Below are 14,266 nucleotides of genomic sequence, written 5' to 3' on the forward strand. Positions count from 1 at the left end.
GTTCCACGTTTCAGGGGAACGACCAGATCCGGTTTGAGCTCACCTGCTACTCACTGGCCCCCCAGATTAAGGTAAGATGTTGCTCCTCCCCCTAGAGGGTGGGCGCTGGGGGCTGAGGCCCCTGGGGGTGTGGGGCACGGGTTTCTGGGAGGTTCTCCAGACAGGGACCTCGTGGTGTGTGGCGCCCTTCTTTCCCATGGAGAGCTCCCTTCACTCACGCCAACTGCAGGGGGACAACACCCTGTCCCTGACCATTTGTCCTTCCCGAGACACTGCCCAGGTGCCTGGGCGGGTCAGGCACTGGAGGGAAAGATGAGGCTGCCCGTCGCCAGGTCCTCGCAAAGCCGGGTCTGGCTTCCCGGGTGCAGATTGGAACTATTCTGAGACACGATTGGCCAATATCTGGACCGATCACAGCCCTCTCAGCCCCAGTGGGGGCCACCCAGCTAAGGCCCTCCCCCTCCCGCCTGCCTGAGCCGTGACCCCCGGGGTCTTGGATTCTCTCCTGGGATGGGAGTCAGTAGGATCAGGCCCCTGGGCATCCAGGGCGCGAGGCCGAGCCATGGAAACACACTAAGTGCCACAAAAACAAGGCCCAAGGGTGACCGCGGTTTTTCTAGTGGCCACGTAAAAAAAAACAAGGTCAAAAGCAACAGGTGATGTCATTTTACTATGGTTTACTGAACCCTATGTACCCAAAGTGGTACCTTTCAGCATGTCATCGATGTAAAAAAATTACTGAGATGTTTTACATTCTTTTGGTACTAACCCTTTGAGACGCACTGTGTGCTCCACACTTAGCTGGGACCGGCCACGATTCGGGCCTTGGTGGTCACACGTGGCGCCCGGGTGCCATCCTGGATGGCACAGGCAGGCGTGGGTCCAGCTCCTTTGAGCCCACTTCGGGCGAAAGCTACAGAAAACGTGCCCCTCCCAAGCCCACAAGGGTCCCTAAGGGGCTTCATTTTTTTTCTTTTAAGTGGAACATCTTTCTCTGTCCCTTTAACCAGCCAGCAGCTGCCTGAGGGGTGAGAGTGGCCTGGAGGTGAGCGGTCATGAGCTCTAATGATCTGTTTTGACCCCAAACACCAGGCGGCAGAGAAGCCCCCCGGAAAGTAGCTGCCTGTTGATGCTGTAGGCGAGTGGGCGTGAGGCCCTTCCCTGACCCCCATTCTCTGTTCCCCCAGCAGCTTGGGGGGCCAGGGTGTCCGGTTTCTGGGTCTCTGTCTGCAGAGGCCAAGGCCATTGGTGAGATGGGGCTGGGGACAGGGCCCCAGGCTGGTCTCCGGGAGCTAGGATGAGGCCAGAGGGAGCTCCGCGCCCAGGCGCTGCTCACTCCAGGCCTGGAGGACCCCACTCCCACCAGTCCCATCAGCTTCCCAGCCCGGAAATCACACCGGCTTCTCCGTCTAGATGACGCCCCGCCCCAATTAGGCTGCTGTTGGCAGAGGCAGGGGCCTGGCTGGCTCCACGGCTGAGTGGGAGCTTTTGTTGGGGACTTGTCCCCGACCCCCCAGGCTGGTGGGATGAATTCGGTCCAGCTCCCCTCCTTTCCCCAGCCAGAGCAGCCCTGGGGGAGGGGGAAGGGAGGGGAGTAAGAGGGGTGGGCCAGGGGACGTTGCAGGTCGCATGGGCCTTGCAGCCCCGCAGCAGGGCCAGGCGGTACAGCTGCAGCAACGTGAACCCCTTCTTAGTCACCAGGGGTGCGGGCTCCTGGCCCTCTGGACAGGGGTGCCATCAGGAAACTTGAGGCCTATCTAGTTCAAACCCTCAAGGCTCAGTTGGAGAAACTGAAGCCCAGAGGGGCAGGGACCCGCCTGGGGACGCACGGCCATTCTGCCACAGAGCTCGGGCCTCTCCAAAGCCGCCCTCTAGGATGGCAGGCCGTGTCATTCCCCTGCCCAACAGGGCCCCCCTGCCCACACCCCGTGGGGTACATAGAGCCCCCACCCAGGTGCCCAGTGGAGCCTCAGGCTCCTTACCAGAGCGGCCAGCTCTGCAGCTTAAAGCCAGGAGAGGCTGCCCGGGCCTGACTCCTTGCCCCATGTCCAGGTCATCGCTCCTTGGAGGATGCCCGAGTTCTACAACCGGTTCCAGGGCCGCAACGATCTGATGGAGTACGCGAAGGTATGGCCAGACCCCACCATCACCCCGGCCCTGGCCCAGTGCCCTCCAGGCACAGCCCTCCAAGGGGGTTGTCTGGGCCAGAGGCACGGGGCTGGCACTGATACCCACGCCTGGAGACTGAACCTCTGCCCTGGCTGCTACCCTCCGCCCCGTTACACCTGTTCCCTGGGCCGGCTCCACTGAGGTGTGGTCACTGCCAGGGGCATCTCCCAAGGGAGCCCCCAGTCCGCCGAGCAGGAGGGCGACGGGCCCCCTCTGCTTCCTCTTCCAACTGCCACCTCTGCGGTGTGTGTCACTCAGGGGGTGGGCAGATGGGGGGTGTGGGCCCGGCTGTTGTGTGCCCCTCCGTTACCTAATTGTCTCCAGTGCTTTCCCAGGGACAGGTAGGCGCTCCGAGGGGCAGAGGCAGACAAAGACTTTTGTCGCACCAGCCCTTTTGAAGTACAAGTTGCAGTAAAACATATTAGAAGTTTTGCATCAAGATCCTTAGCTACTCCCCAGGGTACCTTTCTTTTTAGCGACTCGATGGCAGCCCTTGACAAACAGCCTCAATCAGTCAGACAGGGGAAAGCAACCCCGTGCACACACCAGAAAATTGCTCGGGGTTTTAAACAGCAGTCACCAGGGCTGGCTGTGAGCTCCTGCCGCGGCCAAGGGGCCGCGTGGTTGGGGACGCGGCGGGGACGCAGCCCTGCCCCTACCGCCAGCATCCCATTAAGACCTGGAGAGCTCGGAGGAAAGATCTCCTCTACCATCTGTTGTTTTATTATTAAAAGGGGAGTTTACAAGAGCAAGCCCATATGTTGCCAAACAAATTTTCAAATAGCAGAGCTATTAAGAGAACAAGGTTACAGGCTTTTTTCCCCTCCTTGGTCTCCTTGATGATACAGAACACGAAGCACGTTTTATCTTTAAGAGCAGTGAATTGAGACCCCCGCCCATCTATATTCTTAGGCCTGCAGTTGTGGTTCAAGAGAGGCCTGACCCATACGCTGCCCTTCATTTCCGTAGCTCCCAAACAAAAGCGGCCCCTGGTTCTTCCAGAAAAGATGAATTTCAGCAGTATTGTTGTCCCTCCTTCCCAGATTTTGGGGAGAAGCCCCTTGGCTCAGCTACTGTCTCAAATAACCTTTTAAACAGGAAAGTTTGCCCCGGAGAGATGAGTCTGTGTCTCTGGCCACCGACCCTCCCTTGGAGGCTGGGATCAGAATTGAGCTCTCGGCAATCTGACCACATTCCAGGACGGAGGCAGTGTCCCTGCACCCGGGGAGTGACCAGAATGACAGAGCAGCAAGCAGACTCTGTCCAAAATTCAGAGCCAGGCAGCTGCTTCAGCTGAGACGAAAATCAATGGGGCTTTGAAAAGCCCTGCTTTCAAGATTCCTAAGTCGCCAAGGCCACAAGGTGCTGTTAGGAGACTCATCGAAAACATGCATTAGCAACACTTTCCACCTCCCCGCAAATCCATCGTCCAAGGGAAAAACACTCAGAATCACCCCATCCTTATCACTGTCACCATAATTCTTTTAGAGCCAGTGTGCAAGGTCGGGGGCTGGAAAGCAGGGCAGTCTCCTGTGCGCGCGCTGAAGATGGTTTTGTTTTCTGTTCTCAATTACGTCCAGAATTTTCAGTGTGTGTGTGCTGGCGGGGAGCTCAGGATGGAGAGGGGAGGGGAAACAAGTCTCTTTGGTTGAGGGACTATGTCTGGCATTTGTATATATCTCACTGCTAAGGAAGGGCTGCCCATCCCGTTCCTCCCTCCTCCGCCCCTTACCTCCTGTTCGCTCGGATGGAGCCCCAGTGGGAAAGAGGAAAGGCAAGAGTGTTTCCAAACCACCCCTCAGAAGAAAGGCTCCAGGGAACCCGCCTGCTGGTTTTCTCAGCCCCCAGCCCGGGGAGTCCTCTCTGAGGGGATTTCAGCCCATCTGGCACAGGGTCCTGGTCCCCACACCTGGCCACTCTACCTGGAGACGGCACAGGGCAAGCGTGTGGATTTGACTCTGGGTAGCTTCATGGGGCACAAGGAGCCCTCTGACGTTGACGAGCCTCTAAGTGAGGTGTTCCGTTTGCCCATCTGGTTTCCATTGAAGAGTACGCAAATTTTAGAGTGGGTGTGGGCTGTTTCTTTTAAAAGGAGCCTCTGGGTAAAGCTTGACAAAAATCAAGAGGGGATAACCTAATTTGTTTTGAAATTTTAAGGTTCTGTTGAAGGAAACAGTGGCTCCCTGGAGGAAGCCTCTAGAATCTTAGTCGTGGGCATGAGCTGAGCCTGGGCAGAGCCCCATTAAGAGAGACGGGGCGATGCTGGTGGAGGCTGTGGGACCCTGGGCTGGCCAGGTTGGGGGACCCACCCAGGGGGCGAGGTGCTGAAAGGGGGCCTGGGAGGCGGAGCGGACGATCTCGCTGACTTAAAGGGGGCCCGGCTGGGCCACTCAGCTTTTGTGCCCGGTAAGCCCAGGAGAGGAAGGCAGGATGGAATGCACGTGCTGGATCCAACCAGGTGTCAGCCAGGGCAGCACGGGGCAGCTCAGGAAGCCAGCCGCATCTTTAATCCAAAAGACCTTCCAGGTGTCACCAACAGCCTTTCAGGCCCAGGGTCTCCGGAGGGATAACTTTTCTCCTTGGACCAAGGCATGCCTCCTTGGACCAAGGCATGGATAATCAGAACCAACAGGGAGGATGGGGGCTCTTCCTTCTCAGGGCTGCAGAGTGATGTGTGTGGTGACTGCTGGGCAGTGGGGAGAAGTGGCCCCGGGAAGCGCCCGGCCATGCCACGTAAACAAGTGTCCTGAGCGAGCAGCTCTCATGGGCGCCTTGGCTGAGATCCATATTGGAAGGTGGGTCCATTCCAGCTCCCGGCTCATAGGGCCACGGTGGGGGTCAGCCGGTGGTGCTGGGAGACCCTCGGCACACTGCCTGGCACACTCTTAAGTGCTTCGGGGGGCACTTGAAGTATAGACTCAGAATCTTCTGGAAGAAACCTCCAAGGCCAGCATCCACTCCACAGCATCTCAGACACAGGGTCTTATAGTTTCTGCCTGGGCATGTCTGCAAATGGGCCCTCACTCCCTCCCTGAGCAGCCTGGGGGAGGGGAAGGAAACCAGGGGTGCGTCCAGGGCCTTGCCTGCATGGGAGCCAGAGGTTGGGGATGTCTCTGACCTTGAAAGAAAACCAAGGCAGCTGGGCCTGACCCTTGTGTCTACTTCAAGCTGCCTCACGCCAATGTGGTGTTGCCTCTTACCTGCAGCAACATGGAATTCCCGTCCCAGTCACCCCCAAGAACCCGTGGAGCATGGACGAGAATCTGATGCACATCAGGTAAGGCGTCGCCCACCTGTCCACTGCTCTGCTTAGCGTCAGTGGGCGCCTGTCTGCGTCGGGCCGGGATGTAGTGGTGGCCCACACGACACGTGGTCCCTGCCCTTATGGAGCCCGGGGGCCTCGAGGAGGACAGGCTACGTCATTCCCAGCTCTCGCTGCAGTTCTGCTGAGAGGGCACCTGGCCTCGGCTGGGGTGTCAGGGAGGGCTTCTCTGAGCAAGTGGCATTTGAGGTTAGAACCTTAAGGATGAGGAGGGACCGGCCGGGGCTCCGGGAAGGGCATCGAAAGCAGAGGGAACAGCATCTGGGAACAGCCCTCTGAGAAGGCCCCCTGAAGACTGAGGGAAGTGTCCCAGGCCCTTGCTTGTAGCCTGCAGCTCCCACGGCCACCTGCGGTGGGTCCAGAAAGTTCCAGGCGGGCTTGGCAGCATTTGCTTTGGCAGAGATAAAGGGACAGACCGGACTTACGTTGGGGGTAGGGGTGTCAAGGCTGTGTCCCTCTGCCCCCCTCCACTGACCCCCATCTTTCTTCTCCCCTACAGCTACGAGGCTGGAATCCTGGAGAACCCCAAGGTAATTCCCCATTTCCCCAAGCCGGCTGTCTAGCGGTGGCTGCTCCGTGCCGACACTGTCTGGTGTGTTTGTAGCCTAATTTGAAATTTCACGGGGGGCCGGGCGTGGGGCCGGGGCCGAGTCCGGCCTGTGTTCCCCGACCCTCCCCACCGGGCACCCCGCCGCCTGGCCACTCCACACTGCGTTTTGAGATCCGCCCCCTTCTCTGGTGCTCTTTTTCTAATTGCTGTTGGGATGAAGAGGAGAAGGAAATATTTCAGGGCAGCATAGAACCAGAGTGTGGTTGTGAGACAATAAAGAAGCAATTAGGCAGATGAGATACTTGTGGGAGGGCCCAGCCTGTGCCCTCTCAGGCCGCTGCTGCCATCCGGGGAGGTGGCACAGATCAGAGCCTCAGGACCCATTCGTCTGGGCCTGTGCCTGCCTGCGTCAGGCCGCCCTGATGCCCCTGTCCCCAGCCTCCCAGGCTGGGCCTCGGCCGTGTTTGAAGTTTAGGATTTCTCTCCCTGGGGGGTTTTCCTTTGTATCTCCCCCCCACCCGCCGTGGGAGATGGAGGAGATCTACCCTGGGAAGAGAAAAGTCTCTTTGTCCCTGAAGGACTGTGTCTCCATTGCCCGGCTCAGCCCCCCTACACCACCATCACCCACCCCCACCCCCCACCCCCGGCGGGCGGCTGCTTTGGGGGTGGGGTGCTTGTCTGATGTTAGGGGAGAAGTGTGCTGGGAGGCCGGGCCTGGGGGGTCCGGGAAGACCAGCTGGAGTGGAGGAGGCTGGGTGCTTTGGGGGAGGTGGGGTGAGCTGGAGCCCTGCCTGGCCCCGGGTGGCTCCCCACAGGCACCAGGCCTCTTGGTCGGAGTTGGCAATAATATAACGCGTACCAGTGACCGTTTCTGGAGCCCGGCCTGGCATTCGCATTTTCCCGGCTCACTTTCCTCCACTGCTGCCTCTGAGCCTCCTGGTTTCGTGGCTGAGGAAACTTGAGGCCCAGGGAAGTGACTCGCCCCGGGGCACCAGCTGCTCAGCAAGGGAGCAGGCCTGGTGGCCATGTCGCCGCATCGCAGGAGTGGCCCTCCGGCCTCTGTGGTTCCCCAGCGTCCCGCACCTCCCTTCCGCACCCAGCTCAGCACAGCCGCGTCACTCAGGAGAGCCTGCGCCTTCGTCCCCTGGGGGCTGCCTGCTGGTCCCGGGCTTTTCCAGTTCATGCTCTGCCGACCCCAGGGCACTCGGGCCAGCCACCCCTAATTAGGCAGTCAGCCAGTGCCGTGGGGGGGGGGGGGGGGCGGAGGGGGCTGAGCGCGGCAGGCAGCCGGCTTGCAGGTGGGTGCCCCCCAGGCTCCAGGCCCGCTGGGCAACCATCCTACCGCTTCTGTAGCGGCCTGTGGTGCTCTCACCTCAGGACTGGGGGAGCAGAGCCAAGGCCAGAGGGGAAATCGCCTCTCAGGCAGTGCCGGGCAGTGCAGGTCCCCTCCCCTCATTAGAAATGAGGGTAGTGGATGGGTAAGTAAGTGATAAAGAGTGCATTTTTCAGGATTCTACCACCCAGTCAAGGTGGGAAAGTTAGTGCTTGGCTCCCAGAGATCTGAAACCTGGGTCTGAATCCTGACTCTGCTTCTATTGCTGTGCAACCTTGGGCAAGTTACTCAACCTCTCTGAACCTCTGACTCTTTATGCAAACACTGGTAAATCACAACACCTCTCTCCTGGGGCATCGAAAGCACTTGGCCTGTTCCTAGCACAGGGCAAGGCCTCAATCATGGAGCCAGGGGTCCTGCCCTCCCTCCTCAAGCCGGCTAAGATTATCTGGGGAGGAAGGAGCCAAGGTTCCCTCAGGACCCCTCTCATCAGGCAGGAAAGGCTGGGATGCGTGTGAGTCGAGGGGGAGAAAACATTCCCGCTGAGAAGTGTAGGGCCAGGCAGAGGGACCCAGGGTCTGGCCACTGTGGCCCTGCTTTCCCAGGCAGCTCTGCTGCAGGGTGCGGGCCAGGGGAGCCTGTTGTCCTCCCATTGCCACCAACAGATCCCAGGAATGAGGGGGAAGCCGCTAGGGGCCCGGGGGCACTACTCTCCACGGTGGAGGAACGCTGTACCCCGGGCAGCCCCGGGCCCCTTGGAAGGTGCTGGGGAGACAGAGCTTCAGGGAACCGGTGCCCCCTCCCCCTCTCCAGAAAAAGCCCGAGACCTGCTGAGGGGAGGGTTTGAAGGCAGATGGCGGAGCCATTTTCTGCCTCCATGAGGGCTGATTGAAGGGCAATGAGGCAGCTAATGCGAAGAAAGATAGAAATTTACTTGCTTTAACTTCATACAGCCCACAGTGAAAGAGCGCATTCAGTTGCCGGCCCGCCGTATCTGGTGGATGAATAAACCATTTGCAGCATCGATCATGCTTGTACATCATGGTTTAGTTCATGGGCCATTTGCTTTCAATTTCTCCTTCTCAGCCCTGTTTCATGCTTTCTTTCGCCCTCTCCCCATCCCCCCTCCCACTCTCTCTCTCTCTCTCTCTCTTTTTTTTCTTCACTCTCTTCCCTCCCCCAACACACCCCCCCAAGATGACATTGGAAGTGAGCCCTCCCGCTGGGATGGATAAATAGATGTTATGGATACTCAGCAACAAACTATTTGTCATTTGAACTGGGCTTTTAGGAGGGAGAGTAAAAAGGAGGCAGGCGTGAGCCACCTTGGAATGCAAAGCAAATGTCTCTTTATTTCTATTTAGTTATTTTATTTAATCGGTGCTGTCAGGGTGTCAGAAGCCTCCTACTTCCCACTGCAGAGAGCTGGGATGCTGGTCCCTCGAGGGCTTCCCACCTCCTCTCTCCTTCCAATGCAGACATTCTCATCCTGTTTGTGGCTCCGTTAAGTGCTTGGGAACTGATGGGCCGGCAGGCGCAGAACAGGTGGAGGTGGGAGGGAGGCGGCCTCAGGTGGAGGCGCCCGGGCTCTCAGCGCTGGTACCTGCTTTGAGTTCAGGCTGGGCTGGACAGCCGGTGAGGAGCCCCGGGCAGGTGGGAAAGGAGCTCTGGAGTCCTGTTGGTCACCCGGAGGTCCCAAGCCCTGTTTCACTTTGCCTTATGGCCAAGGATGGCCCTCGGGCCTGTCTGTTCCCAACGAATGTGGAGGTCGGCAGGACCCAGTAGGGCCTGGGGAGCCGGGCATTTCTCTGAAACCAGCCTGATGCCCGAGCTGTCTCTGGCCACATCCCTGGTGCTGTTTCTTGGCAGAGCGGCTGGGAAACAGCATGGGGTGATGGAAAGAGTACAGGATAGGGATTCTAGGGTCCTCGGGGCTGAGTCCCCTGCCGATGGGGTGGGGTGGTATGATTTGGACAAGCGGCTTCTTTGGCTTTAGTTTTCCAACTGGTCCATGGAGGCATCAGGCTGGAGGTCCTTAAGGACCCTCCTCCTCCTTGGGTCTGTCTTGGAGGTCCGTTCTGGGTTCTTGTTCCTGCCCCACAGATGGAAACAGATGAAGGGATGCAGCTGGCCTCAAGCCACACAGCCCTTTGGAGGTGTGAGGGCTTCATCACCAGCCCCATCTGAGCTCAGAAGTAAAGCTAGAAGGATCACCTGTCCCTGTTCGCCCAGGACTGGGGGGTTTCTCAGGGTATGGGAACCGGGATGGTTGGTCACACCCTGACATAGAACCAGCAAGCAAAGTGACCACAGATGAGGGATCTGAGGAACTCCTGGCGGCCCCACCTCTCCTGGAGCAGCTCTTCTCGGAGGGTGGCATCACCAGGAGGCTGTTCCAGCAGTCCTGTCGCCTGCAGGGCAGGTTACAGCTTGCACCAGGCCCTCTCTGGCATCTTCTTGGGTGATTTTCATGTCCAGTAAAAAAAATATAAAAATTGTCTATACATTTAAATTGTAAGGCAGTCAAAGGCAGGTATCATTTCCCCCCATTTTACAGATGAGAAAACCAAGGCTCGAACTGGTGAAGCAACTTGCCCAAGACCCCCATAGCCTGAGGTCTCGACTCCTGGCTTTGGGGATATTTTCCACCACTCTGAAATCCAACACATCATTGTTGAGGGCCTCGTGGGCTTCCTGCCCTGGGCCATGTGGCCCCCACCTCCACACAGCATACAGGGTTGCACCTACAGTCCCCCTCCGCCTCTAGTTCTTCCTCCATAGGTGGGGTAACAGTACTTGACCTTCTTACCAAATGGGGCTGCAGAGAACAAGCTGCAGTTGCAAAGTGGCATGGGAATGTTTGCAGGGTTTTGAAAGGCAAGATTTAAGGGACTGCACTTCCCAGGATGTCCGCAGGTGGATAACAGTGCTGGGCCCTGGCATGCCCCCTGGGACGGACTTGAGCAGTCAGGCCCAAAGGGCCCCGGCCCCCACCGTGGCAAGTGTCCAAGCCACAGCCTGGGGGCGGGGGTGGGGGGTGGGGGGCCGGTCAGGACCTCGGGAGTGGGAGGCAGGAGGGACTTGGAGAGTTCCAGGCAGCCAGCGGCCCCTCCGCTGCTGCATCAAGACGAGGGAGAGGCCCATTTTCCAACACGCCCAAGAAAAAAATATACATAAAGGTTGATGTGTTTTCAAATGGATTTTTGCTTTGCTCTTCTCTTTTCTCCCTGTGAGTATTAACCTCGGGGACCCCGGGGACGGCTCTGCTCGCCAGAGCACCTGCTGGGGTCATGCGCAGTCATTAGCTTTGCGGTCACTGCAGAATAAACCCCAATTCCCTGTGCCGGGGAGAGCGTGTGCGCCTGAGCCGCTCCCGGGAAGCCCGCCTAGCGCCTCGCTCACCCAAAGTCACGCTTTTCCTGCCTGACTGGCTCCTCCTGCTATATTCTACCTCCAGCTGCGGGGGCGTCAAAGAAAAAGATGAGATCAAGTTGAGGGGAAAAATTGTCTGATTTCGTGAGCCCTTTGTTTCCCAGGCCCCTGGCAAGTGGGGCTGGCTCCGGGTGGGGGGCTGGGAGGCCTGCCGGACTGGCCAGCCGATGGCAGGTGCCAGCAGCGCCCTGGCTCTGGAGAGGGGCGCAGGAGGCTGCAGGCAGGGTGTCCAGGGGCCGGCATGGCACGGTTTGGCTCTGGCACACCGCCCTGCAACCTCTTTCTGTCTTTTGTCAGAACCAAGCGCCTCCAGGCCTCTACACAAAGACCCAGGACCCGGCCAAAGCCCCCAACAGCCCAGACATCCTTGAGATCGAGTTCAAGAAAGGTAGGTGCCCGCCTGTCGGGACTCCAAGGCGTGGACTCTTGGGGCCCTGGCTCTTTTCCCCTCTTTGCCCGGGAGCCTGGGCACGAGTCCTCTGCATCCCTCCTGTGTTCCTGGAAGCCAGGGTCCAGGCTGGGGCTTCAAATGTTCCCCGCTGCCCCCTCCCCGGATGGCGTGATCTGTGGAAGCCTCCAGGCTTGGGAAGAAGCACCCTCTGCTGGTGTCCATCAGTTCGTGGGCACCAGGTCTGGAGGGAGCATTCTAGCCCCTGAGCAACCACTTGCCGACTGCTTTGGCCCTTTGGGGAAGTCACTCCACTTTCCTGGCCTCAGTTTCCTCATCTGTAAACTGGGGATAAAAGAGTATCCACTGCCTCGTGTTTTCATGGTATAGAATAAGATCTGGACGAGGTGTATCCAGCGCAGGGCCCTGCACCACAGAGGTGCTCAGCCGGTTATGAGTCTTACAGAGCCAGCCTCGGGGGCCCCCCTGACCCCATAGCTAGTCCTGAGTTAGCTGCTTGATGCGTCTCCCTACCCCCCCATCCTGGGTTCAAAGCTGCTGCCACTCTTGCTTGTGTCCTGATCTCCTCATCTTGTCTGCTACCATCAAGAAGTGTTTGCTGGCCTGAACTGAGTGCCCAGCCTTGAGCCTGGCACCAGGGACAACCCCCTTGCCCTGAAAGATGGAGGGAAAGAAAGGCATGCTGGGTAATGGAAGGAGCAGGACCAGGTTCAAGGTGAGGGCTCAGAGTGTCCAAGGAGAGGACTTTTCCAGGAGGCTGCAGAAATCGGAGAGGCAGAGACGGAGGAACCAAGAGGGGGCGTGAGGGCATCCCAAGCCCAGGCAGGGAGGCTGGCCCTTCTGTGCACAAGGCAGCTGCAGGGAGGGAGCAGAGGGAGGGGGCTCTGCAGAGAGGCCTTTCCCAAGGCACCTCGGAGACGGAGGATGGGGAGGGGCACGCAGGGGCCCCGGATAGATCCCCTGCTCTCACCTGCCAGTGTGACCTTGACAACCAGCTTCACCTTTCTGGGCCTCAGGCTCACTTGCCTGTAAAATGGGCCACAGAAAGGATGCTCACAGGTGCCGAGCACGGGGTATGGAGTGAGGCGCTGGGAAAAAAGCTTGTTGGTACTTTAGTAAACGGCCTCCTCCCGGCCTTTCCCAAGAGCCTGACCAAGTCAATGGGCATTTTCATCGCTCCGCCCGCACCCCGCCCCGCCGCTATCAGTTCAAACCCTTGAATTTCATGCCCCCTGGGGACCAAAAGGCCCTTAGTCTAAGGCCCCTAAAGGTAGCTGGAGCACTAAGTCCATCTTAGGCCCACTCTCTCTGCCCCAGGGCTGTGCTGGCGTGGGGCCTCTTTGGGCATCATCTCTGAGAAGACGGTGAGATGAACCCAGGCAGCCCGCCCCACCCCAGGTCCCCCGGAAAGCTGGGAGGGCGGTGAGGGTGGGCAGGAGGCAGCATAGGGGTCCTGAACACAGGCTCTAACCCCCTTTCCTCCAGGAATAGGGCAGCTCCGAGGGCTGAGCCCGAGAAGAAACGTGATCCATTTTAATGATCTGGGGACTGTCTGGAAAAAAAAGAAAAAAGTAGACGGGAGGAACCCTCCTCGGCTACTCCCCATTCACTCTCTAGTTAATTTATTTGAAGTTTTAATCTAATTATTAACTATTTTAAAGGCTAAGAGGCTTTCTCCGGCAGCAGCACCAACAATGTCCGCTCCTCTCTGGGGCAGGCCCCATCCAAGGCCCCGCGAGGGCCATAATAGGACCCGGAGGGAGAGAAAGGGAGAGGGGAGAGGCGGGGGGTGGCGAGAGGGGCTTAAGGTTCATTATCGGGCAGACTTACATTTAATAGCAATTTACAACCAAGTTATAAAACCCCTGGAAATGGGGGTTAAGAATGGTGAGGCTGACAGCCCCTGAGCGAAGCCCCTCCAAGCGGCGCCTGGCTAATAAAGACTCGAAAGCCACTATTGAGGCCTGATTGGCACCCGATGGCCGGCTACATGGTAATGAGCTGGGCAGATGGGTGGGGGATTAGCCGCCAACTTTGAACAGCTTTTCTTTGTCACTGTTACAGCTCTCTTGTTAGTCCTCTAATACATTTATTGCTCATTTCACACCGCTCGAGAAAGTGCCCCTTGCTATTCAAAGTCAACCCCGAACCCACACACCGCCCCCCTCCAGCCACCTCCCCTGACTTGGCCCTTCCCTCCCCGAGCGGCTGCCTCCCTCCTGCCCTCCTGCCACCCCAGACCCAACTTCTCAGAATGCAGACGCCTCCAGCACCTTGCCTGCTGGCGCGGGCATCATTTCACCCCCATCAATCAGATGGCTGTGTGCGGGTCTGGGGTACAGGGTTGGAGCTTGGGGGTCCGCCTGACAGACGTGGCCGGGGGCTGTGTGTGTGTGTGTGTGTGTGTGCGCGCGCGTGCGTGTTTGTGTGCGTGCGTGTGTGTATGTGTGTGTGTGTGTGTGTGTGTGTGTGTGAGCTCAGCCGCACCTCAGCCAGGCGCTCCCCCCGCCCCGTAACTGGTGGGACAGAAGGTACTCCCGGTTACTGCCTCCTAAGACAATGGTGGAGCGTGAAATTCAATTAGTTCAGGGCCTGGTTCCAATTTCACAGCCCCTAAATGCAAAAGGAGCAAAGAGAATGGGAAGGGTGGGGGAGAGGTTTTTATTGCATTTTCCCTTTCATTCTGGGGGGCTTTCTCTCCCCTTCTCTCTCCCCAGCAGGCCTCAACCTGCACAGGGCTTTTCAAGGAGTCATTTGGAGTCCATATCTGTCACATCCATTTAAGGCGTTTCGGGTGGAGGGAAGGGGCGGGGTAGCAGGCACAGGCTCGTCTGCTGAGCTCCAGCCACGGGCCCACTGCCCTCTCCTCCTGCCCTAGGGGTCCCTGTGAAGGTGACCAACGTCAGGGACGGCACCACCCACAGCACGGCCTTGGAGCTCTTCCTGTACCTGAATGAAGTCGCGTGAGTGCCCGCAGCCCTGCCCGGCCTCCTGGGAAGCCACCATGTTGGGCAAGCACCAGCCCGGACCACTGTGGGGGGGCTGATGGTC

At 58.5% G+C, this 14,266-nt stretch overlaps 1 protein-coding gene across 2 annotated transcripts in view; it reads left to right on the plus strand.

Moving 5' to 3' along the window:
* The window catches only part of ASS1 (argininosuccinate synthase 1), a 52,591-nt gene that overhangs the window by 17,080 nt on the left and 21,245 nt on the right, over positions 1-14,266 (plus strand). For both annotated transcript variants that reach the window (XM_022578447.2, XM_089913871.1), the window contains 6 exons: positions 15-71; positions 2,053-2,127; positions 5,376-5,446; positions 5,991-6,021; positions 11,104-11,194; positions 14,094-14,178. In XM_022578447.2, the coding sequence (XP_022434155.1) occupies positions 15-71; positions 2,053-2,127; positions 5,376-5,446; positions 5,991-6,021; positions 11,104-11,194; positions 14,094-14,178 (410 nt within the window). The remainder of the gene's footprint in view (positions 1-14; positions 72-2,052; positions 2,128-5,375; positions 5,447-5,990; positions 6,022-11,103; positions 11,195-14,093; positions 14,179-14,266) is intronic.

This window comes from Delphinapterus leucas, chromosome 6 (assembly GCF_059928025.1).
Source record: "Delphinapterus leucas isolate spDelLeu-1000000601 "Yukka" chromosome 6, BTC_Dleu_Yukka2, whole genome shotgun sequence".
In the NCBI taxonomy this organism is placed as follows: domain Eukaryota; kingdom Metazoa; phylum Chordata; class Mammalia; order Artiodactyla; family Monodontidae; genus Delphinapterus; species Delphinapterus leucas.